Raw genomic sequence first — 26,989 nt, 5'->3', positions numbered from 1 at the left:
AACATCCTCTCAGAATCGAATGGATACCTCTAATAGTGAAGTGTTTTTTCTTCCACCAGGAATGTAATGATTTGATTCACTGGTATGATCTGCAGTATGTGAGCAGCTGTAAATACTGGAATTATAAATTTGTTTCTTCATCCAAATATTAGTAGTTCTTCTGGTAAGAATATAAACATAAAAAATATTTGAATGTAAATGTGCATAAAAAATATCTCAATACCTGTACTATGACTATTGCTATCCATGTACTTGTGACCATTTCATTGAATTAATCATTTCCAGTAGATAAAAATTTCTTTACTATGAAATTGCTACAAGGCACTGTTCTTGGAATATACTGCATCACTATAGTATTCTTCCAGCTTAAACAACCATGGTTGTCTTGGACAGCCAGATATCACAATATGGAGACTTATTGTGAGACTGTCCTCAATATTCAAGATCACCTTACTATGCTTGTAGGGAGTGCCATTTAGAACTAGGATGCTCAGTCCATTATTTAGCTTTATCTTTGTATGATAGCATGTGAATACTTCAGCCAGTCTTGCATAGTGACAAGATTTCCCTCTCCTAGAAATTATCCTCCCTACAAAACAGAAAAACTGACTAGATGTTTGGGAAATGTTCAGTTGCTTGCTGATGAGTGAGCTGGGGAGGAAAGTAGTAAATGAAACTAATTTGGAGATCCAGTTGGATTTGAAGAGACCAAGGTTATGAATACATAATAGATGCCTGTTCAATGTTGAAAAGAGTAATAAGAGTTATGTAACAACTAGCATTGTTCAAAATAACAATGCATATAGAGTAATTATTATTATTATTATTATTATTGTTCCGGGAAACTCCAAGGAGTCGACAGACTCATCGAGGGAGGCCCTAACATCATGTCAAGAACAACTATTCAACATTCACACAGTATCTATCATACCTTGCCTTGAACTCATTCACGGTCGTAGCACCCACAACAGACTCTGGAAGCTTATTCCACTCATTTACCACTCTCCAAGTAAAGAACCTAGCTCTAACACCCTTGTCAACCACGCTCTTGCCCAGCTTCCATGCATGGCCCCTAGTCCTCCCACCACCAGTCATATTTTCAAAAATATCTTCTGGATCAATCTTATAAAAACCCTTCAGTAATTTGAACGTCTCAATCATATCACCCCTCCTTCGCCTATCGTCCAATTTCTGCAACCCACAAATCTTCAACCTATTCTCATAAGGTTCATTCCACAGACCTGCTATCATCTTGGTCACTCGTCTCTGGACCCTCCACTTCCTCCCCATCACGAAGAAACCCTGGTGCCCATAACTGGGCACAGAAGTCCAGATGGGGTCTTATCAAGGCTCGATACAGAGGAACAACAACTTGTTCGTCTCTGCATGTTAAAGTATTTTTCAGAAGCCAAGTGATTTGATGAGCTGTTTTAGTTACTTTTGCAATGTGCCCCCTAAACTTCAACTCCCTATCCACCAACACTCCCAAATCCCTGGCCTCATCAATCTCCTGGAGTATGGTTCCACCAATGCGATATACTGCTGCTATTCTTTTCACCCCAAAGTGCATAACCTTACACTTTGCCACATTAAATTGACATCCATTTTTCCTAGCCCAGTCCTCCAAACTATCCAAATCATCCTGTAAACTTTTGACATCCTGTATACTCACAATTGCTCTACCCAACTTTGCATCATCAGCAAACAAGTGAACACTTCCTCTCAGATCCTTTCCAATATCATTGATGAACAAATTGAAAAGCAGTGGTCCAAGAACAGAGCCCTGTGGCACTCCACTAGTCACAAGACGTCTTTTAGACTCCACTCCTGAATAAACCACTCTTTGATATCTCTCCTTCAACCACCCTCCTATCCATCTCACCAACCCTATATCTATACCCATCTGCTCCAGTTTACTGATTAGGGTTCCATGTGGTATCCTATCAAAGGCCTTGGCAAGGTCCAGTAGTATCACTGTAAACCCATTACCCCTATCCAGTTCAGCCGTCACTGTGTTATAAAACGTGAGCAAGTTACTGAGGCATGATCTACCCTTCACAAAACCATGTTGTCCGCCATACAATATCCCATTTTCATCTATCCAATCCTGTATTCTTTTCTTGACTAATTTCTCTAAGATCTTGACAATGATTCCTGATATGCTAATCGGTCGGTAATTTACAACAGCAGTCTTGGAACCACCTTTATGCAGTGGAACTATTTTCCCCTCTTTCCACCTGCTCGGGACTAACCCAGACCCGAGACTCAAATTAAACAAAATGGTCAAGGGTACTGACAAATCTTTAGCTGCTTCTCGTACAACACGAGCTGGTATACTATCCAATCCCACAGATATATTGACATTGAGGTTATGCAATAGACTACTCACCTCCACTTCATTAACCATAATTCCCGTATAATCTACTGGTTTATTCGTTTCTGCAATGTCACCACCTGGATGATATACTCTTGCAAAGTGCTCACTCAGTAACTCAACTATCTCAACTGATTCAGTTACCTCCCTACCATCGGCATTCTTTAAAACCAATCTGCCATGTACATTTTTCCTTTTACTTGCTACATATCTAAAAAACTGTTTAGGATTCTCTTTAGCCTGCATGGCCAATGTTCTTTCGTAATCCTTTTTTGCTTTTCTTACCACACTCGTCACCCTTTTGGCCTGCGCTTTATACCGTTCATGTGCCTGCCGGTCACCCTTCTCCTTAAATTCCCTCCATAGTTGTTTCTTTTTTTGCAGCTCAAGCTTAATGGTGTTATTCATCCATTTAACCCCTACTTGATTTATTATTCGGACTCTAGGTATACAGTCAGCCATTGCTTCATGCAATCACTTCTTAACTACCTTCCATGCACTATCAACTTCTAGTCCTTGCAGTTGTACATGCCATGGCACTGAACCAATCAAACTCCTAAGCTTGTCATACTTTCCAGCCCGATAATTCCACATGTACCCTGTCTTAATTGAAAATTCTACACCTTTAGCCACCTCCCAAGTTAAGACCCTATGATCACTCTCACCGATTGGTGGCAATGTGGTCATATTTGTTACAGCCAAATCCTCAGATGTAATTACTAGGTCAAGCACTCTCTGACCCCTAGTAATTAAAAGAACTTTTTTTGTAAGTTTTGATACCCATGATGATAAAAGTCTGACAACTTATGAAACTTTTTGGGTTATATTGTTTATTTTATTAAACTTATATGTTTAGAAACATGGTCTCAATACTGAAATTTAACTGAAGAATATATTTTTTTATTGTTTTTAATTTAAATGCAGTAAAATTTCAACTATTTGTTTTTATTCTGTTTCTTAGTTATTCCACTTCTTTACATTCTGTTAGATTGTTATTTTTACATGCTATTCATTCTAATGCTATCTGTATATTTTTGTTATCTCTAGTTATCCACTTGCTCATTAAAACGATTAGCAACATTTGAAAATGGTACGCACAATGAAACATGGCAAAGCAAAAATTATTACAAGACCTTGAATTTATTTTTTGATGATGTAAGTATTATTTTACTGATAATGTTCACTATTATTATAATTTTATTATTATTATTATTATTTTTTAGATTGTACCTGTAGTGCTGTTTCTTTCTAATGGTTCACTCCCAAAGAAATTCATTTTCTTAACATTCAGAAAGTCACACAATATAGAAGCATTGCATTGTGGTTTTGCCTACTGTGATTCATTTGCAATAGACTCAGTACTGGAGCTTAATGATTAGATCTTATATAATGCTAAAAATTAGAATTGTCACAGATCAGAATAAGGTGATCTTCTGTGTCACTTCAATATCCCTGAGATATTGAAACAAGAATATAAAAATAATTATATCTCAGAAAATAATTTAGAAGAGGTTTTTATCCCCCATCCCTCTGCAGTTCACACAAGGAACAATGGAAAGTTATTTCTATCAAACAGCAGCAGATACTGCCCAAAGAACGAACAGGGCCCAGTTTAGGTCTTTGATATGGAGCCGCTGAAATGTCAGTTAATGGTGTCAAGTGTGTGTGTGTGTATGTATGTCATCATCAAATTCCTGCCATGTACCCTCAAGGGGGTGTACAGGATATGATAGTACTACATGAAAAAAATTACATCATTACTAACTTCCTATCTACAATTTTCCTCCAAATCAGTCTGTTACTTGTCAAGACTCCAACATTATCAGATCTTATATTTCTGTTGTTTAAGGCACTTTGTACCATATCAATCCACCTATATCTTGGCCTTCCTCTGGGTCGTTTTGCTGCCAACCTGGCAGAGAACACTTGTTTTGCTAATCTTTCTTCGCCCATTCTGTTTAAGTGACCATACCACATGAGATTAGTTCTGCTAACGCATTCCTGGATGTTGACAATGTCAAGTTCTTTCCTTATATCCTCATTTTTAATATGATATTGCCATTGATGCCATCTGTTCATGCCTATCATCTTTCTCAGGACTCTCATATCTGTGGTCTCTAGTCTTTGGTCAAGTGTTTTACTTCTGACCCAGCTCTTAGATCCATTAGTTAAAACTAGTTTAAACACTGTCTTGTATATAGCTAATTTAGTGTTCCAACTACTTTCTCTCTTATTCCATATGAATTTATTCATTTGACTTCCCACCATACCAGCTTTGCTGATTCTGTTGTCTATTTCTATATTGAATTTACCACCTTCACTAAAAAGCATGCCTAAGTAGCTGAAATGTTTTACTTGTTCCACAGATTCTCCATTCACAACACAGTTGACATTTTCAATGATTTTGCCTAATTTCATTGTCTTTGTCTTTTTATTGCTGGCCTTCATACCTTATCTATTATAACAGTTATTCAATTTAGTCAGAGAATCTTGCAGGCTTGTAGCAGATTTATTTAGAAGTATAACATCGTCCTCATAAAGTAAAGAGCTGATATTAACATCTCCAATTTTGATACCATGTTTAATACCACTTTCCTTCATAATGTGATCCATATAGATAATGAATAACAGAGGGGATAATGTACATCCTTGTCTCACACCAGATTTAACATTAAACCATCTTCCTGTACTTCCTTCAATTCAAACTGCTAACTTACAACTCAAATAAAGACTAATTATTGCTTGATATAATGTCCCATTGACACCATATAACTGTAGCGTATTGAATAGCTTCTCTCTCTTGGCACTTTATCATATGCCTTTTCCAAATCAACAAAACTTAAATACAGATCTCTGGTATATTCCCATGCTTTCTCGACTATTTGTCGTAAAGTGAAGATCTGATCCTGACAGCCTCTATTTGGCCTGAATTCAGCTTGTTCTTCCCCAAGCTTTTCTTCTATAATTTTTCTCAAACGTTTCTCAAGTATACTTGCATAGATCTTGCCAGGAACACTCAGTAGGGAAATACCTCTGTAATTCTCACATTCAGTTTTATTTCCCTTTTTATATATGGGCACTATGAGAGCTCTACTCCAGTCATCGGGAATTCGTCCCTCTGTCCAGGCTTTCTGAACTATGCAGTGCAGCCACTGTAAGACTCTTATACCACCATACTTCAGCATTTCTGGTCGAATATCATCTACTCCTGCTGCCTTTCCACATTTTGAGCCTTTGATGGCTTTTTCTACTTCAGGTATGGATATGTATTCCTGACTGTATGTCTGTTGAGTGTTTTTAACCACTGTGCTATCACTGCTTGTTTCATTTAGCAATTTTTCGAAGTAATTACTCCATACTTCAAGGATATCTTTTTCTCCCATTTTCATGTCACCTTTATCATCTCTAACTCCTTTTACAGCACTCTTTCCTCCATTCCTAAGCTTCTTCAACAACCTCCAGAATATTTTGCCACCTTCTTGATATTTATTTTCTATATTCTTGCCAAAGTCCTCCCATGACTTTTGTTTAGCTAGTTTTACACAGTGTTTAGCATTCTTGCATTTGTCTCTGTATTCTCTAAGAGCACAAGCTGACTTATTTGGCAGGAACTTTTGATATGTTTTCTTCTTTTCCTTCACTGCCTCTTTAACTTCCTGTGTCCACCAGGGAGTTCTGATTTTTTTATCCTTGCAGACAACCTCACTACATGCCTGTGGCAGAATCAATCAATGTTTTCTTCAGAGTTTGCCACTGAATCTCAAAGGTTTGATTCCTGTTCTCAAACTCTTTCATTTTTTCTTCAATAATCTTTGTGTATTTTAATCTACAGTTCACATCTGAGAGCTGCTCACTTTTATTCGCTTTAAACTTTCTTACATGTTATTCTTTTCAATGTGAAATTCAATTTTAACCTGCTCAAGACTAAATAGTGATCACTTCCAATTTCAAATCCTCTGTACACTCTGGTGTCCTGCACCAGGGAGAAAACATCACTATCAACAATAACATAGTCAGTGAGACTTTTCCTATTCCTTGTGTCTTCTCTCTATGTGAATTTGTGCACAATTTTATGTTGGAACATGGTGTTAGTAATAACCAGTCTATGTCCTGAGCAGAAATCCAACAGATATTTGCCATTATTATTAATAGCTTGCTCTTTTCTCCAAATTTTCCCAAAATATTTTTGTATATCTCACAATCATTTCCTACTCTGCTATTTAGATCCCCAACAAGGACCAACTTTTCCTTTTTCATTGTGTCAGTTGCTTTTTCTAAAGCCTCAAAAAATTCCTCCACTTCTACTTTAATAGAACCTTCTGTGGAACCATAGGCACAAATAAGTCTCATTGTCCAGTTCCCCATTCTCATATTTGCCCACATTACTCTACTTGAGACTGACTGCCATTCGAGAAGATTAGCCTCGTATTTTGTGTCGAATACCATGGCTACTCCTTCTTTTCCTTGATTGCCATTGCCTGAATATAAGATTTTGTATTTATTGCTCAGAAAGATCTCACCAGTTTTTGTCTTTTTTGTTTCAGTCACTCCTATTATGCCGATCTGGTACTTATCTAATTCCTCAGCTAGCTCCATTTCTTTGCCATTCAGGCTTCTTATGTTGATAGTACCGATCTTTAACTCTGGTGATGTTGAGTTGGGGTTTGTTTTCAGATTTGTTCCAGTAGCTGACTTTTCGCTGTTCGCCCTGGTTCCCTGGCGAAAACAATGGGGGCTTTTTTAACCGGACGACGCCCCAGCCGGCATGAAATTTTGTCATGTCATACCATCATTTTTTATTTTGGTTTAACCAATAAGAATACAATTTGGTTGGCTAAATTCCAAATTGCCAGCCTATCCTCGTTCGTTCAGTATCCAAGTAGATACCCAACAGGGTGCACCACGAGAAGGTGAGGATTGGACATTAGGTCAGAAGCCCTGGTCGGTTCTCCACATTCCTTTAAAGGCTATGTGGAGGTCTCCTCTCAGTTATACAGCTTTGACCCTTAAGCACCCCATGTGTGTGTGTGTGTGTGTGTGTGTGTGTGTGTGTGTGTGTGTGTGTGTGTATATATAGTGTATTATTCCTTTTTTACCTGGTCTAGAAACTGTGCTCTGGAGACCAAACATGAAACTTTTTCAAGCCAGTTCGGGTCTTAAATACACTCTCACACTTGGGTGATCAAATTCATCTACCATCCATACCCATAGCTTGTTGGAAAATGGATATGCTAACCACTAGGACAACCAGACCAGCATTATAAAGATTTATAAAGAGATATAAGTTCCATTACCAAGTGTTGATCCAGCACATTTAAGTTGGAACAGTAGTATGGATTATGGTGATAATTAATGGATTAACAAGTTGCAAAGAGAAAAAAATATAACAGAATTTGAATCTAGTGTGATGAGATTTGAATCTGGTGGTATTAAGAAACATCAGCCCTAGTTATGTTCACAAACTATGCAAGAAGTTATTAAGAGTGAAGACTATATTAATAGTTGATATACTTGCCCAAAGAGGAAGAAAATTGTACAGCTGAACAAACTTTTCCCTGTGATGTAAAATAACATGTCAATCAATAGCTGCTCAACATATAGCATTCCATACTATATTTGTAACCTTTGTTTATTTGACCAAAAAAGCTCTGCCATGCATTATTTCTCTCAGCATAAAACAGAAAACGTTTGGTATGCTTGATTGCTTGATGATTAGAAAAAGTTCCTTTGGTCCATTTATTCTAAACTCTAGTTGTTGTACTGTAGAATTAGACAAGCCATAACATGGAAAAAACAACATGATTGTGTTATTTTCTTTATTTACTTTTACTTTTAGTTACTTTCTGATTTTCACTGTGACTAAAGGAATAGTTTGTTATAATGAAAAGTTTTCTGTAATGAATTTCAATTAGAATAGTATGGTTGCCTTGGTGATATTATGCTAATTTGTAATAGTGATGAACTCATCATACTGGTGCTGGTATAGTGAGAGTTTAGAGTGGCTTCATTTTTTTTTAAATAGTTCTACTATTTAAGCCTGCTGTTCACTCTTTTTCTGAAGCTCCCCCCCCCCCTCCCAGTATTCATGTTTTGAAGTCTGCACCTCTCAGATCTGTTTATGATTGCTTTGAACACTATTATCTGTGTAGACCCATCTTTCAGAGGCTTGAGCATTGTTCTTTAGGTAGAATTATCTCTTACGTTCATTTATATATTAGACACAATGGAAATGGCATTATTATTATTCTTATTTTTTTGTCTATATTCAATTGTATACGTGCTCATGATTTTTTCCCCCTTCTGCTTTCAGACGAAAACATGCCAGTTGTAGAGAAATTCTCTCTCTCTCCCCCCTTTCCTTAAGATGCCTGCTCTGGGCACATTAACTTCCTTACCTGAAAAGGCCTAATAAAATTTCTTCTGGTGTATACAGGATTCAAACTCTTGTGTTGTCTCTTGGCATTTAATGCTCAGTAAATGTATGAATATTTTTCTATATTTAATTTGCTGTCTTCACTAAATGTGCCTAAGTTGGTCAACATGTATTATTTGAATGCTGGTAATTCTGTTGATGTGTTTTGTTTACCTGCCTGTGTTTTAATCATGCATTTCTTCCTACTTATTTTCACACAAGATTTATTTTTTGTCAGTGTTTCATTGATTAGCATCTTGTTCAGTGTGTTAATAATAAGCATACTGGTATGGCAACTTTGCATATGATAAGCAAAAGCAGCCAGACAAGCAATTTTTTGTTTTTCTTAAAAACAATACATAGTCAATGTGTATTATTATTATTTTGTATTTTTCACAAGATCACTAAGTTTGTCAGTACTTCATAACAGTAGCTGGCCCTGTTATGTCTCATCGGTATAAGATTTTCACATTCGTATGTAGTTAACTCTCACTATAGCAAACTCACTTGCTTTAACAGATTACTGTCAAGTCCCAAACAAAGTCCAATAGGTATAATGCTATGCTAAAAAAATTGCTATAGCACTCTATCTACTATAACAGTTTATTCCTATATCTTCTATAACTTTGCTCTCTCTCTCTCTTTCTTTGGTATTCTTTATAATTTTACTTATATAATGACAGCTCTTTAAACTTTGTTTGCATTTTTTCTTAATTGTCTGATATTTTCTGTTTTGTTATTCATAATGGCAAAGCTGTTGTTTCTTCAACATGGTGAAGATATCTTTCACTTTGTGTGTCATTACTAAATGAAGACACCTTCATGCTATTACCTGTCTTGGGGAATTCATGGCATGTACCCACTGTGAGATGTTCACTGGGCATGTTATTACTAAACGATTATAATGCTAACTGAACATAGTCTATTTATTATATAGAAGGCATCACATAATTTTCGAAAATGTTTTTGAGAAAGTGCAAGTTATCAACTCTGATTCTTCAGCTAAATCTTGTTTTATGCTTTTGGAGAATGCAAAGAAAGGGAAGACGTGATACTCAAATGAGTAAAGATATGTTTGTTTGCAAGTAGAAAGAAAGATATTCTAGTTTCATAAGTGAAACACAAACTTATTTTTCTGCTTTGTTTTAAATGAGACCTACCAAATTAGATGAACAGTTCTTTTAGATTTTTTAATTTATTATGACAATAAAGGATATCTGAAAAGACTTCTGCATTGGAACATAATTCATAAAATTTGAGAAGGTTATTTAAAATGTTGAAAATCTGTATGAAGAATAGCAGGATATTTCTGATGAAATATATCACATAAGCTATATCAGCGTTTCTCAAACTTTTCCTAAGATGGAACACTTCACAAATCCTGAAATTTTAATGGAGCACCTTGGTTAGAGTTGAGTATCATCAGTCTTGTATTCAATGTAAAGCTAAGCACACACACAATATCGCTGAAGCAGGCTGTATTGCATTGCAAAAATGCGACAGCGCACACTACAGCTGTGCCGGGCCGTAGCACATTGCATTGACCTTGCTTGTGACCACATGTTTACTAGAATAGATACCTCCGTACTTCACTCGCAGTCTGAGGTGTCGACAACTGCGGGCGGCTGAGTCAAGGCCAGCACGCGCTGTCCTTGATAGCACAATCCACATGCAAAGTGAGGAGCACTTGATTTTCAAAGATGTTTGAATGTGTCGCTGCATTTAAAACCATTCCAGGCTCATATCAATTTTGATAATTTTTTACAGAACACTTATTCACTTTCTGCAGAACATAGTTTGGGAAACCCTGATCTGTATGTTGTATTTTGTTAAAATATTTTTTGTGTCCTATTACTTTCACAAATATAAGATGCATTAAAAGTTAATTATATGGCATCATTAAAGTATTGGTGGATAAACAATTTTTGCTTTGTTTTCTGTAATTAGGTAATGCTCAGTTGCCAAAGAGGATATAAGAATGCTAATTGGCCACTGGAAGAGGTATGGGTTCAGAATTTTGGCCAGATAATATAAATAAGGTATATTTTGATATTATTTTAATATCTTTAATTTTGTACCTTGAATTGAATTTTTTTAAAAACTGGTTTATGAATACAAAATTTAATTCTATATCATGTTGATGATGATAATAATGGTAAACAGCTGTACTCTTTGCTACTTGGTGTTTGAGAAGAACCATTAGCAGTGGATGATAGAACAGTTTTCCTCTTATCTATGATCACTATGAAGCCTGCTGTTAGATAATATCATTACAAATGCTGTTACATTCTTCCCATTCTTGCATTATTGGTATTAAAATTTAATTTCTTGAGATTTACCTTCAACTTATTTTTGGTTTGAACATATACCACTGATTCTTTCATTACATGAACAGCTAAGCCAGAAAAATCCCTAATATGGAGTAAAGAAAAGTTATGTAGGAAATATAATGCTTTTCCGCAGTTCATTTCTTTATAACAAGCTGCAGGGTAGCCGTTATCATGGCATTATCATGTTTTTAGTGAGATAACTTCTGGAATGAGATACACAGCTGTTATTTTCAAGTGTTTTACACTGGAGTCAAAGAATGATGTGACATTTGAACTTTGGTCAGAATGACCTAGGTTCATATCCCATTTGGCAGAGGAACATTTTATAAGGGCTTTTCAAGGTTGAGTTAGCAAATTTCATATAATGGTGGCAAGATATACAAATAGGCCAGAGAACACAGATGTAATGCATTGGCTTTATAGTCTTAGTTAATTCAGTATATTTTAAACCAAACTGATGCTGCTAGCGATCCACAGTATTTGAAATCATTTGCTAATTCAAATAATGTCCTTCAAAAGAGAGATGCCATATGTCATACATTCAGCACTATGTCTTGATTAATTCCAGTAGCTAACCTTTCTCCATTCCTCCTCCCTCAAAGAAATAGTAGAAAGAAATGTATAGCATATAGTTATCAATCCATTGCTCTCACCTTATCATTGATAAGGTGAGAGCAATGGATTGATAGCTGCTCTGCAGAAATCTCACTTGTATCACTTCCCAATCTTTGGGAAGGTTCTGTGTGTAGAGAAATCTAAGATGTTTACTTTGACATTTGGTAGACAAAGATTATTTCCTATATGGCAGGAAGAATTTTTTTTTTTTACTGAAACAGCTAGCTATTTTACTGTATTTTAATCACTCTGATAACCTTTAATACTTAATTTCTTCCCTTGTGAATGTTAGATGCCTTATTCACATTTTGGATATCTGAGAAACCTCTGAGTAATCAATTCTTCTTCTTTAGGATCCTCACTCACAAACTCAGAGAGGGTCCATAATTGTTTTTTTTATTGTTGTTATTTTTATAAAATGTTGGTTTTCTAAACGTTCCACTTCATTCTTGTGTTGTGCCCAAGTTTCATCCATGCTGGAATTTATGGAATTCATTGCTCATCATCATCAAATTCCTGCCATGTACTCTCAAGGGGTGTACAGGATATGATAGTACTACATGCAAAATTTATATTATTACTAATTCCTATCTACAATTTTCCACCAAATCAGTCTGTTACTTGTCAAGACTCCAACATTATCAGATATTATATTTCTATCATCTAAGGCACTTTGTATAGTAACAATCCACCTATATCTTGGTCTTCCTCTGGGTCGTTTTCTTGCCAGCCTGGCAGAGAACACTTGTTTTGCTAATCTTTCCTCGCCCATTCTATTTAGGTGACCATACCACCTGAGATTAGCTCTGCTAACTAATTTCTGGATGCTGACAATGTTAAGTTTTTTCCTAATATCCTCGTTTTTAATACGATATTGTGATTGATGCCATCTGTTCACTCCTCTAATCTTTCTCAGGACTCTCATATCTGTGGTCTCTAGTCTTTGGTCAAGTGTTTTACTTCAGATCCAGCTGTCAGATCCATAAGTTAGAACTGGTTTGAACACTGTCTTGTATACAGCTAATTTAGTGTTCTGACTAATTTCTCTCTTATTCCATATGAATTTATTCAGTTGACTTCCTACCATACCAGCGTTGTGATTCTGTTGTCTATTTCCATATTTAATTTGCCATCTTCACTAAAAATCGTGTTTTACTTGTTCCACAGGTTTGCCATTCACAATGCAGTTGACATTTTCAACGATTCTACCTATTTTCATTGTCTTTGTCTTTTTATTGCTGACCTTCATACCATATCTATTACAACAATTATTCAATTTAGTAAGGGAATCTTGCAGACTTGTAGCGGATTTATTTAGAAGTACAACATCGTCTGCATAAAGCAAACAGCTGGCATTAACATCTCCAATTTTGATATTATGTTTAATACCACTTTCCTTCATAATGTGATCCATATAGATAATGAATAACAGAGGGGGATAATGTACATCCTTGTCTCGCACCAGATTTAACATTAAACCATCTTCCTGTACTTCCTTCAATTCAAACTGCTAACTTGCAACTCAAATAAAGTCAAAGTATTGCTTGATATAACGCCCCATTGAAACAATATAACCATAGTGTATTGAATAGCTTCTCTCTTGGCACCTTGCCATATGCCTTTTTCAGATCGACAAAACTTAAATATAGATCTTTGTTATATTCCCATGCTTTCTCAAGTATTTGTCGTAAAGTGAAGATCTGATCCTGACAGCCTCTGTTTGGCCTGAATTCAGCTTGTTCTTCGCCAAGCTTTTCTTCCACAATTCTTCGCAACCGTTTCTCAAGTATACTTGCATAAATCTTGCCAGGAACACTCAGTAGGGAAATACCTCTGTAATTCTCACATTTAGTTTTATTTCCCTTTTCTCATATGGGTATTATGAGAGCTCTACTCCAATCATTGGGAATTCGTTCCTCTGTCCAGGCTTTCTGAACTATGCAGTGCAGCCACTGCAAGACTTTTATACCACCATACTTCAGCATTTCTGGTCAAATATCATCTACTCCTGCTGCCTTTCCACATTTTGAACCTTTGATGGCTTTTTCTACTTCAGGTATGGATATGTATTCCTGACTGTATGTCTGTTGAGTGTTTTTAACCACTGTGCTATCACTGCTTGTTTCATTTAGCAATTTTTCGAAGTAATTACTCCATACTTCAAGGATATCTTTTCTCCCATTTTCATGTCACCTTTATCATCTCTAATTCCTTTTACAGCACTCTTACCACCTTCGTGATATTTATTTTCTATGTTCATGCCAAAGTCCTCCCATCACTTTTGTTTAGCTAGTTTTACACAGTGTTTAGCTTTCTTACATTTGTCTCTGTATTCTCTAAGAGCACAAGCTGACTTATTTGCCAGGAACTTTTGATATGCTTTCTTCTTTTCCTTCACTGTCTCTTTAACTTCCTGTGTCCACCATGGAGTTCTGATTTTTCTGTCCTTGCAGATAACCTCACCACATGCCTCTCTGGCTGAATCAATCAGTGTTTTCTTCAAGGCTTGCCACTGAATCTCTAAGGTTTGGTTGCTGTTCTCAAACTCCTTCATTTTTTCTTCAATAATCTTTGTGTATTTTAATCTACAGTTCATATCTGAGAGCTGCTCAACTTTTATTCACTTTAAAACTTTCTTACATGTTATTCATTTCAATATGAAATTCAATTTTAACCTGCTCAAGACTAAATAGTGAATCAAATCCTCTGTACAATGGTGTCCTGCACCAGGGAGAAAACATCACTATCAACAATAACATAGTCAATGAGACTTTTCTTATTCCTTGCCTCTTCTCTCCATGTGAATTTGTGCACATTTTTATGTTGGAACATGGTGTTAGTAATAACCAGCCCATGTCCTGAGCAGAAATCCAACAGGTATTTGCCATTATTATTAGCTTTGCTCTTTTCTCCAAGTTTTCCCAAAATATTTTTGTATGTCTGACAATCATTTCCCACTCTGCTATTTAGATCCCCAACAAGGACCAACTTTTCCTTTTTCATTGTGTCAGTTGCTTTCTCTAAAGCCTCAAAAAATTCCTTCACTTCTACCTTTGTAGAACCTTCTGTGGGACCATAGGCACAAATAAGTCTCATTGTCCAGTTCCCCATTCTGATATTTGCCCACATCTCTCTACTTCAGACTGTCTGCCATTCAAGAAGATTAGCCTCGTATTTTGTGTTGAATACTATGGCTACTCCTTCTTTTCCTTGATTGCCTGAATATAACATTTTGTATTTATTGCTCAGAAAGATCTCACCAGTTTTTGTCTTTTTTGTTTGTCACCCCTATTATGCCGATCTGGTACTTATCCAATTCCTCAGCTAGCTCCATTTCTTTGCCATTCAGGCTTCTTACGTTGATAGTACCGATCTTTAACTCTGGTGATGTTGAGTTGGGGTTTGTTTTCAGATTTGTTCCAGTAGCTGACTTTTCGCTGTTCGCCCTGGTTCCCTGGCAAAAACAACGGTAGCCTTGTTTAACCAGGCGACGCCCCAGCCGGCATGAAATTTTGTCATGTTGTACCATCATTTTTTATTTTGATTTAAGCCAATAAGAATAAAATTTGGTTAGCTAAATCACAAATTGTCAGCCCATCCTCGTTCATTCAGTATCCAGGTAGATACCCAACAGGGTGCACCACGAGAAGGTGAGGATTGGACATTAGGTCAGAAGCCCTGGTTGGTTCTCTGCATTCCTTTAAAGGCTATGTGGAGGTCTCCTCTTAGTTATATAGCTTTGACCCTTCATTGCTGGTGTGATGAATTCCATAACTTTTTGTCAGCAAATAATTAAACAACAATCCTTATTTAATTTTCTCTATTATACTTCCATCACACTAGACTGCCAGAAGAAACACCATTGTAAATTTGATTCTAATTGCTGACTTGAACTTTTTTCTTCGCAATTTTTCAGCAGATTTCCAAATTAGCTGATCTTTGGTACAGTCAGTAAAGTGTCTCCTCCTGGAAACACATGTTTAACCACACAGCTAACAAAATTGACCGTAGAACTCGCATTATTTTCAGATAATAATATACACCATTAGGAACCATGAGATAGTAGCAGTTGTCTGCTGTGATCTCCTCTCTGGTTGCCTTAAAATCATTGATACTCTTGGAATAGTATCACTAATAGCTAAATGTGGAGATTGGTTGCCCATCAGTTTTCAAAGAATGTTAAGATTAAATGGCCTTGCATAATTCCCTCTAGGGAATAAAAGTTACTAGAAGTTTTTTTTTCCAATATATTTCCAGTTTTTGTTCATTTTATTTGAATAGTGTGTAATCTGTTCAATAACTGGTTTTTACTATCCACTTGTTCATTAGTAGGAAGGCAAATTCAGCATTTTAACTTTTTGCCTTGGCAGACTGAAAATGATGTTTTTAAGCCGAATTAAAGATCAACATTCTGTTTGCATGTGTAAGATCTTTAACCTTATAGCAATACCTGCTTCTTTATGACAGGCTCCTCATCCACCCCTCCCCTGGAAAAATTGAAAACCTGCAGCTCATTCATATTCTTTGTAAGCTAGAAGTTGATAAAGCAAGATCCCTCTCCTGGAGAACAAACAAATTTAAATAACACAAAACATCATTAGCACTTAAGATCTCCAGTTTGCAAATTGGTTGCAAACACACATACTAGATGATAAAAATCTCTACTCTGTAAAGATTTTTACAAACATCCATGCCACACTTGCAATTCAAACCAAGACCCTATTGGTAGCAAAGTGGAGACACTATCCACTTTGCCACTTAGAAAAGTAAAGTTTAACTGCAAGCTGACTGGTGGTAGTCAAGCATTTATGATTCTAACTCAAAATTCTAATTTGTACTAGAATAAGGGCAATGTTCATTTAATATGGCAGATTAGGAAGCAAACAAGGAATTCTGACACAAAAATATTGAATCACTGCAATCTATAAATTTGTAAAAATATTGGAGTGGTTTGTTCCACATGGAAGAGGTAGCATTCAAAAATAAAGAGGAGTATTAGTTAGTATAGTGAATTCAAAATCAGACCACGAATAGAGAGTATTTTCTCTGTGTATCTAGATACTAAGAGGATGGTAGATTTATAAAAGAGGGGGAACATTAATTACTTTTGTTTTATCTTTTAAATAGCATCTAGGATTTCTTTGAGGCAATTGGGGATGGTGGGGGGGGGTACATCTTTAAATGTGGAAACAGTATTCCATAACTGGATATTGATTGTAAAGTTTGTGAAGAGTATTGCATTAGGTGTTTGGCTAAAAAGAAATGATAGAAGCAAAAGAAAACATCTAGCTCTTTTGTAATGCAGAAGCATCCATAAATGTGATATACCACAAGCAGCTCATCAAGGTGAAATAATTCAGTGATGATAATAGCAACAGGTACAGAAGATTATTTTTCTAAATCATCTTGAGATCTCGAAAACAAGACACAAAATTCAGAAACCCAGTCCCAAAATCTAAAGAAAACCTTAATTCAACTAAGGGAGCCTGCATTCAGGTTGTCTTTAAAGATAGAAAAAAAAAATTACTTCATGGTCAACTCAGAGCAATCCTAGAAGGGGGGGGGGTACTCATAGAAAATGCCCAGCAAATTGGAAAAACGTGTACATAGAGAATACAAACAAGCATGTAAGAAAGCTTAGTTACCAGTCAGAGTAGCTATGATCATGGAAAAACTTTGGAAATAATGTAGAATATAGTTATCACAAAAAAAAAAGTTGAAAAAACTGAGGAAGGGGTACTGCAAAAGGAATAACTCAAGATGATAAAGGCAGCATGAAAATAGAAGACAAGAATATTCTGGCTCTTGGAGTAATTGCTTTGAAAAATTATTAAATGCAATAAGCATTGGCATAAAAAAATTAAATTAAATTAAAATTAAAAAAAAAAAAAGCAGTTATAAAAACTATGAATGAGCCCAACCAAGTACATTTTGGTATTGAAAAAAATTTCTTGCCTCAAAATTTGAAATTTGAAAACTATTAAATTTATTCATATTAATATTATTCAACCAGATATGCTAAAAGTATTTTTAAGAATGCACCTCTAAATGGATCCCTTCCTCATTTCCTTAAGGAAGGGGTCCATTTAGAATACTCGTAAACATCTAATAGTAGCCCATTCCACACATCCACTACAGGCCACAAGAAGAAACTAGACCTCACATACTTCTTAACAAAACCCTAGCCAGCTTCTAGGGATGACTTCAAGTTTTACCACCATCAATAAATGCAAAATCCCAGTTGTGTTTATATTTTAAGAATCTCTTGCTAACCTGTATGTTTCATTACGTCTCCTCTCCTTTGTCTGTTCTTCAAACTTTCAAAATGTTATTCCATCAGTATGTCCTCCTATGCACAATTCTGTAGGATAGTTATCACATTGGTTGTTCACTGCTGTATCTTTTCAACTGGCTCCCCATTTCCTTAGAATTCAGATGTCCATAGCTGTGCACAGCAATCTCAGTGTAATCTTATCATAATCCTATAAAGTGGGAGAATAACATGCTAATTTCTATTCTACAAGTTAGTGTTTTCTTTAAGTCATATGATGTAATGACATAAACATCTTAGCACTGTGACTCCTAAACTTTAATTCAGTCTATAGTGACTTCCAAATTTTTAGCTTCATTGATTACTTCTAGCAAGTTCTCATTAGTATAATACTGTGCCTTAATGGTCTCCTTCCAACATGCATAACTTTAAGCAACGTTGAACTGGCATTCATAGTTAGTCATTTCTTCATTTGAACCCACCTGTTCAAATCAGTTGCAGGGATTCTCATTAGCTACATTCCATATCACTCTCCCTAACTTAGCATCATCAGTAAATAAACACTAAATAATTTTCTGATACCTGTCAGTCAGTCACTCTCCAAGCAAGCTTTATTTGCAGACTTTATACAGTGCAAACTTTATTTTGCAAATTGTTCCTTTTAGTTTGTATTGTAGGATTCCACTTCCACCGTGGAATCCTACCAAATGTCTTTGCAAAATCCAGAAGTATCATGGTATCTCTTATCCAGGAGGTATAAAAATTTTTACATTGGCTACACTACAAATGGTGCTTAAGGGTCGAAGCTGTATAACTGAGAGGAGATCTCCACATAGCCTTTAAAGGAATGCAGAGAACCGACCAGGGCTTCTGACCTAATGTCCAATCCTCACCTTCTTGTGGTGAACCCTGTTGGGTATCTACCTGGATACTGAACGAACGAGGATAAGCTGGCAATTTGGGATTTAGCCGTCCAAATTGTAATTCTTATTGGCTTAAACCAAATTACAAAATGATGGTACAACATGACAAAATTTTATGCCAGCTGGGGCGTTGCCCGGTTAAACAAGGCCCCAGTTGTTTTCACCAGGGAACCAGGGTGAACAGCAAAAAGTCAGCTACTGGAACAAATCTGAAAAAACACGCCAACTCAATATCACCAGAGATAAAGATCGGTACTATCAACATAAGAAGCCTGAATGGCAAAGAAATGGAGCTAGCTGAGGAATTAGATAAGTACCAGATCGACATAATAGCGGTGACTGAAACAAAAAATTCAAAAACTGGTGAGATCTTTCTGAGCAATAAATACAAAATTTTTTATTCAGGCAATGACAATCAAGGAAAAGGAGTAGCCATAGTATTCAACACTAAATACGAGGCTAATCTTCTTGAATGGCAGGCAGTCTCAAGTAGAGTGATGTGGGCAAATATCAGAATGGGGGAACTGGACAATGAGACTTATTTGTGCCTATGGTCCCACAGAAGGTTCTACTAAGGTAGAAGTGGAGGAATTTTTTGAGGATTTAGAGAAAGCATCTGACACAATGAAAAACGAAAAGTTGGTCCTTGTTGGGGATCTAAATAGCAGAGTGGGAAATGATTGTCAGACATACAAAAATATTTTGGGAAAATTTGGAGAAAAGAGCAAAGCTAATAATAATGGAAAATATTTGTTGGATTTCTGCTCAGGACATGGACTGGTTATTACTAACACCATGTTCCAACATAAAAATGTGCACAGATTCACATGAAGATAAGAGGCAAGAAATAAGAAAAGTCTCGTTGACTATGTTATTGTTGATAGTGATGTTTTCTCCCTGGTGCAGGACACCAGAGTGTACAGAGGATTTGAAATTGGAAGTGATCACTATTTAGTCTTGAGCAGGTTAAAATTGAATTTCATATTGGAAAGAATAACATGTAAGAAAGTTTTAAAGTGAATAAAAGTTGAGCAGCTCTCAGATGTGAACTGTAGACTAAAATACACAAAGATTATTGAAGAAAAAATGAAGGAGTTTGAGAACAGCAACCAAACCTTAGAGATTCAGTGGCAAGCCTTGAAGAAAACACTGATTGATTCAGCTAGAGAGGCATGTGGTGAAGTTGTCTGTAAGGATAGAAAAATTAGAACTCCATGGTGGACACAGGAAGTTAAAGAGGCAGTGAAGGAAAAGAAGAAAGCATATCAAAAGTTCCTGGCAAATAAGTCAGCTTGTGTTCTTAGAGAATACAGAGACAAATGTAAGAAAGCTAAACACTGTGTAAAACTAGCTAAACAAAAGTCATGGGAGGACTTTGGCAAGAACATAGAAAATAAATATCAAGAAGGTGGCAAAATATTTTGGAGGTTGTTGAAGAAGCTTAGAAATGGAGGAAAGAGTTCTGTAAAAGCAGTTAGAGACGATAAAGGTGACATGAAAATGGGAGAAAAAGATATCTTTGAAGCATGGAGTAATTACTTCAAGAAATTGCTAAATGAAACAAGCAGTGATAGCACAGTGGTAAAAATACTCAACAGCCATATAGTCAGGTATACATATCCATACTTGAAGTAGAAAAAGCCATCAAAGGCTTAAATGTGGAAAGGCAGCAGGAGTAGATGATATTCGACCAGAAATGCTGAAGTATGGTGGTATAAAAGTCTTACAGTGGCTGCACTGCATGGTTCAGAAGGCCTGGACAGAGGGACGAATTCTCGATGATTGGAGTAGAGCTCTCATAATACCCATATATAAAAAGGGAAATAAAACACCCATATAAAAAGTGAGAATTATAGAAGTATTTCCCTACTGAGTGTTTCTGGTAAGATATATGCAAGTATACTTGAGAAACGATTGAGAAGAATTGTAGAAGAAAAACTTGGTGAGGAACATTCTGGATTCTGGTCAAATAGAGACTGTCAGGATCACATCTTCACTTTATGACAAATAGTTGAGAAAGCAAGGTAATATAACAAAGATCTCTATTTGAGTTTTGTAGATCTGGATAAGTACGCTATAGTATTATAGCATATTCAATACGCTACAGTTATATGGTGTCAATCGGGCATTATATCAAGCAATACTTAGTCTTATTTGATTTGTAAGTTCGCTGTTAGAATTGATAGAAATACAGGAAGATGGTTTAATGTTAAATCTGGTGTGAGATAAGGATGTACATTATTCCCCTCTGTTATTCATTATCTATATGGATCACATTATGAAGGAAAGTGGTATTAAACGTGATATCAAAATTGGAGATGTTAATGTCAGCTGTTTGCTTTATGCGGTCGATGCTATACTTATCAATAAATCTGCTACGAGTCTGCAAGATTCCTTGACTAAATTGAATAACTGTTGTAATGGATATAATGTCCCATTGACACCATATAACTGTAGCGTATTGAATAGCTTCTCTCTTGTTCCACAGGTCAGCAATAAAAAGACAAAGAGAATGAAAATACGCAGGATCGTTGAAAATGTCAACTGCATTGTGAACGGAGAATCTGTGGAACAAGTAAAACCTTTCACCTACTTAGGTATGAGTTTTAGTGAAAATGGTAAATTAAATATGGAAATAGACAACAGAATCAAGAAAGCTGGTATGGTAGGAAGTCAATTGAATAAATTCATATGGAATAAGAGACAAATTAGTTGGAACACTAAATTAGCTGTATACAAGACAGTGTTCAGACCAGTTTTAACTTATGGATCTGAGAGCTGGGTCAGAAGTAAAACACTTGACCAAAGACTAGAGACCACAGATATGAGAATCCTGAGAAAGATTAGAGGTGTGAACAGATGGCATCAATGGCAATATCATATTAAAAACAAGGATATTAAGAAAGAACTTGACATTGTCAGCATCCAGGAATGCGTTAGCAGAGCTAATCTCAGGTAGTATGGTCATTTAAACAGAATGGGAGAGGAAAGATTGGCAAAACAAGTGTTCTCTGCAAGGTTGGCAGGAAAAGGACCTAGAGGAAGACCAAGATATAAGTGGATTGATACACTAAAAAGTGCCTTAGACGACAGAAATATAAGATCTGATAATTTGGAGTCATGACAAGTAACAGACTGATCTTGAGGAAAATTGTAGATAGGAAGTTAGTAATGATGTAAATTTTTCATGTAGTACTATCATATCCTGTACACCCCTTGAGGGTACATGGCAGGAATTTGATGATGATGATGATGACACTACATAATTTAGAAGACCTGGTTGAAAGATTGACTTCCAGATGATTGGATTAAAGCTGTCATAATCTCCATCCATCCATCCATCCTCTCATTATGTCCACTTATAAAAAAAAAAAAAGGGAAATAAACCAGTGTAACAAATACAAGGAATTTATCCTGAGTATTCCAGGTAAGATTTGCTAGAACAGGGTAAGAAAAATTGTGGAAGAGAAAAAGCTTGGTTCTTGTCAGAGAAATTGTCAGCATCAGATTTTTTTACTTTAAAAAAAATAGATAAGAAATAATGAGAATATAACAAATATCTGTATTTAAGTCGTGCAGATCTGGAAAAAGCATATGATTGAGCCAAAAGAAAATTTGTTAAGTACTCCAGATCATTATATTGTGTAAACGGGACATTATGCAGAGCAATGTATAGCCTGCAAATTTTAAGTCAGCAATTAGATTAAAGGATATATAAGAATATGATTTGATATAAAATCAGGAGTAAAATTATGACTATATACTATCTCCATCATTTGTCATTTACATTGATCACATGATGAAGGAAAAATGGCATCAAAGCTAATATCAGAACCAGAGGTATTAAACTCAGCTATTTATATAAGAAGATAATATTATGCTCATAAATAAATCTGTTGCAGAATCTTCATGATTCTTTTTTGAGTAAATTGAATAACTGCTATCATTTTTTTTAATTATCAATAAAAAAGTTATGAAAATAGCAGAAGCATAGGAAAATATATTAACTGCATTTTTAGTGCTAAATCTTTAGAACAAGTAATACATATCTTCTCTAAAAATTGCCATGAATATGAAGTTAAGATGGTTGATATATTCATCTACATAGATATTTGAATGGTTAAAGAAAGGAGAAACTTCAAAACATCTGAGTAATTGTGAAAACTCTAACCATCTCTTTGTTCTTACAGTGTTTCTTGATGTATGAAAGATTCAGATATGTTCAAATTTGCCTCTATTAATTGTCAAGCTGCATGCCTTGAGAGTCACAATAGCTACAAAAATCCAGCACTATCATCTTATAGTGTGGTGTGTTTCTATAAATGTGATATCCACTGAGTATTACTGCTACAAAGGCTGTTCTCTAGTTGGAGGAAATGGCACCTAGACCTCTAGGTAGTAGATGACTTTCATTGTGATGAAACTCTTCTCTAGTTTGCTTACTTGTGGCCTATTGCTGTGTCTCTGGTTTCTTTCTTCCCTTTAATCATGCAGTGCAGGTAACACTTTTCAAGGACATGCCAAATATACTGTAGGAACTGAGACTCTCCCCCCCCCTCCTCTCTGTTTGTAGGATACAGGAATACAGACAGCTGCTAAATAGTACATGGACTGAGCCTTATAGTAATGAATCAGGAGGCTTCCCAACCAACTAGTGAATACTCCTGCTACCATTTTCTCTGCCATATCATTTCTGGAGAGAGTTCAAGTATGATGATATGGGGGAAACTGTTGAGATTATGCATGGACAGGAGGTTGGGTGCTATCTGTGTGGGTGATATAATTTAATACTGTTTTACTATTCTTCTTTTTTCTTGGATTTCATCAGGAACATTGGAAGTCTTGGAAAGTAAATGCTTTCCATTGGTTCCTTATTCTTGCTATTGGTCTTAGTTCAGCAAAACTCTTCTTCTCACATTCTATTAAAGTCGATCTTCTCCATGTATTTTTAGGATGGCTACGTGTTCTCTTTCCTTGTGGATTCCATTCCAGGGCTGCATGACAGTTTCTTCATTATCTTTCCTAAGTGTATGTCCAATCTATCTAAATTTTTGTTTTCTGATTTCAAGGTTGACTTTTTGCTGATTTGTTCTTTTCGAGAGGTGTCTTCGTTAGTAATAATTTGTGGTCATCAAATTCGAAGTATGCTCTGCAGACATTGGTTTATTAATGTAGTTCTCTTTGTATTTCCTTTGAAACCAACTACATTTCGCATCCATATAAAAGAACTGATTTACTACATGCATTAAATATTTTTAATTTTGTATCTATGTAAATATTTTTCATTTTCCATACTCTACTTAGTTTAGCATATGCACTTCTTGCTTTTGAATCCTTATGTTAACATCTCTAGTCCTCCATCTGCAGATAAAACACTGCCGAGACATGTAAAATGTGAAACAGTTTCAATTTTCCCATTTTCAATTGCACTTGGTGCCTTGTTGTTCACATTGATTCTGATTTCTTTTCTTTTGTTTGTATTTATTTTCAAACCAACTTTCATTGATTCTTCTTGTAATGTGATTAGTTTATTTTGGATATCTGCATGTCTGTTAGCAATTAGACATAATCATCTACATGGCCAGATCACCCAAAGTTTTATTTAATTTCCACAATATTCCTTTGGCATGTTTCATTGCTGTCTGTTCTAGACCTTGATCTAGCACCAGTATAAATAATTAGGGAGATATCAGACATCCTTGTCACACTCCAGATACAGTTTGAAAGAGTTGTGTCAGATATCCATCATGCAGCACCTGGCATTGGAGTTTGTTGTATCCTTCCTGTATGAGGCTTATTATCATCTGTAGCATTCCTTTGTTTTGAAGTGCATTCCACACACAATCTCTAGCAATGGAATCAAAGGCTTTTTCATAATCCACAAACAGCAAATATAAAGGAGAGTTAAGTTCACCCCTACTGTTCGTTTATTATTCTTAATGTGTTGATGTGGTCTATACATGATCTATTTGGCCTAAAACCAGACTGCTCTCTTCTCATGCCCTCATCTAAAATATTAAAGATTCTTGAAAGAATAATTTTGCAGAAAATTTTGCAATGTATCAATAATGATACATTATGCCCTTCCAGTTATTACAGTTTCCCATATCTCCTTTCTTTTATATTTTTACTATTATTCCTATATCCCAATCCCTAGGGAATGTCTATTTTTCACAGATATCTTGGAATAGTGGATATAGCATATCTGTGATTGTTGTTGTTGTGTCAGATTTTAGAACCTCTGCCATGATACTATCATGTCCTGCTACTTTCCCATTTTTTTTCTTTAATAGCTTTTTTTATCTCCAATTTAGATGGTGGGCTGGTATCAATTTTTAATTCATCTACTCCTTTTGTTATTTCTGTTTATATTCTATCACTGCTATTGTTCAAGATTTGACTAAAATGCTGTCCACCTTTCCAATTGTTCTTCTGTTGACACTAGAATTTTTCCATTAAGCTCTTTCACAGTTTTACTATATATCACAAAAATTCTTTCACATAAAAAAAAATCCATAAAAGAGACAACACAAATCCAAAAAATCAAAAGACCAAACAAAAACTCAGCTAAAAACCCTCCACAAACAATAATAAGACTTGTGAGCAAAGACAAGTTTAGTTTTCATATCCACTTTACCAATGTTCATGGCCTTAATAGTAATATAAATGATGTACACCTCTGCCACTCAGTCATCCAAACCAGACCTATTATTCCTAAATACCTGATGGAACTGCTTCCAGCAACCTCAATAACTGTCCAAACCTACACAATTCCTTCCATCACAATGGTGGCATGTCTGCATTTGTTAAAAGTGATATCCAATGTCAGAGAATGTCAAACCATGAATCCCTCTCTCAGATTCTGATAACCATTCTGATTTTATTGATTACCTGTCTCTGAAGCAGCATAAGTACAGACACATTAAAGCCATCTAATGTCATCTTTCTTTGGGATTTTAATGTCCACAGCTTAAACCTGCTTCTCTTTTCCAATTCCATTAATCAGATTTGTTGGAATGTCACAGTATTTTTGTATTTCACAGTGGCCCAACACAGAATAGTCAATCTGCCTGTCAAAATACATATAATCTTTACCATCCTGCTAACCTTTGGCCTTTTTTAATAAGTTCTGCTTTCAAATATTCTAGGGATCAGTTCTCTTTTTGGTAACTCAGATCTCATCAAAGTTTCCTTTAATGTGGCATGCCCTTCACCTAGCCATCCTCAATCTTGTGTGCTTTTGCTATTAATGGTGCTAAAGAGGGTGGAATAGCAATTGTCTCTGTGACTTCTACTCTTTTTTTTCCCCATGGTGGTCTGATTTCCATTCTCTTGCTTCAAAAACCTGCTCAGACCAGATTAGAGAAATAATTGTTATTGAAGTTGAAGGCCATCATCTCCCATTCTACCTAAACTTCCTGACTAACCAAGCCTTGGTTTTTCAGCAAGTGTAGAAAAAAAAAAAGAAAGAAAAAAAACCCAGCATATCACAAGTGGCTTGAGAGTAGAACTGTAGCTTCTCAATCATAAAAATTATCAACTTTCAAAATCTGAGTTTGAAAGGTCTAAATGCAGAAAACTTGACTCTTATTCAAATAGCATTTGGGCCTTCTGCTTCTTCACAAAGGCCATTGGACATAAATTTTTCTCATTCGTGTTTCATCCTCCCCCTCTTACACATACACAGCCTGATGTTACTATTGTAACATCACCCAAAGATAAGACCAACTCTACTAAAACAGTAGACTAATGCTCTAGCTTACATGTCATATGATCATATTATACTATCATTTTTGATTTTGGTTTAACTAATACAGAATACAATTTGTTCAGCTAAGTTGCAGATTGCTAGCCCATTCTCTTTGGTTCATTGTTCAGTTGGATAATGAAGCATAACACTGAGTTAGATCTCTGCATTCCTTACAGATTATGGAGGTCTCCTAGTTTTGACACTTAAATGACTCTATTTGGGAGATGTAGACGGGAGATGGTTTTAATTGCCTGATGTGAGACCCCCACCTTGTTTATTATAAGCCTGAATTGCCTTGAAAAAGTTCTATATAT

At 35.7% G+C, this 26,989-nt stretch overlaps 1 protein-coding gene across 3 annotated transcripts in view; it reads left to right on the top strand.

Annotated features, from left to right (window-relative positions):
- Positions 1-26,989, top strand: part of LOC150094744 (protein ABHD13-like) — a 90,622-nt gene that overhangs the window by 63,074 nt on the left and 559 nt on the right. For 2 of the 3 annotated variants that reach the window (XM_090411241.1, XM_090411244.1), the window contains exons 6-7: positions 3,422-3,529; positions 10,734-10,825. In XM_090411241.1, the coding sequence (XP_090267367.1) occupies positions 3,422-3,529; positions 10,734-10,820 (195 nt within the window). In that variant the 3' untranslated portion in view covers positions 10,821-10,825. The remainder of the gene's footprint in view (positions 1-3,421; positions 3,530-10,733; positions 10,826-26,989) is intronic. The other variant, XM_090411242.1, reaches the window with a different exon arrangement.

This window comes from Typopeltis vanoorti, chromosome 21, assembly GCF_054136105.1.
Source record: "Typopeltis vanoorti isolate ZY-2024b chromosome 21, IOZ_Tvanoo_1.0, whole genome shotgun sequence".
Lineage (NCBI taxonomy): Eukaryota > Metazoa > Arthropoda > Arachnida > Uropygi > Thelyphonidae > Typopeltis > Typopeltis vanoorti.
Note: the sequence above shows the minus strand (reverse complement) of the source record. Positions and strands in the feature narration are given on the sequence as shown.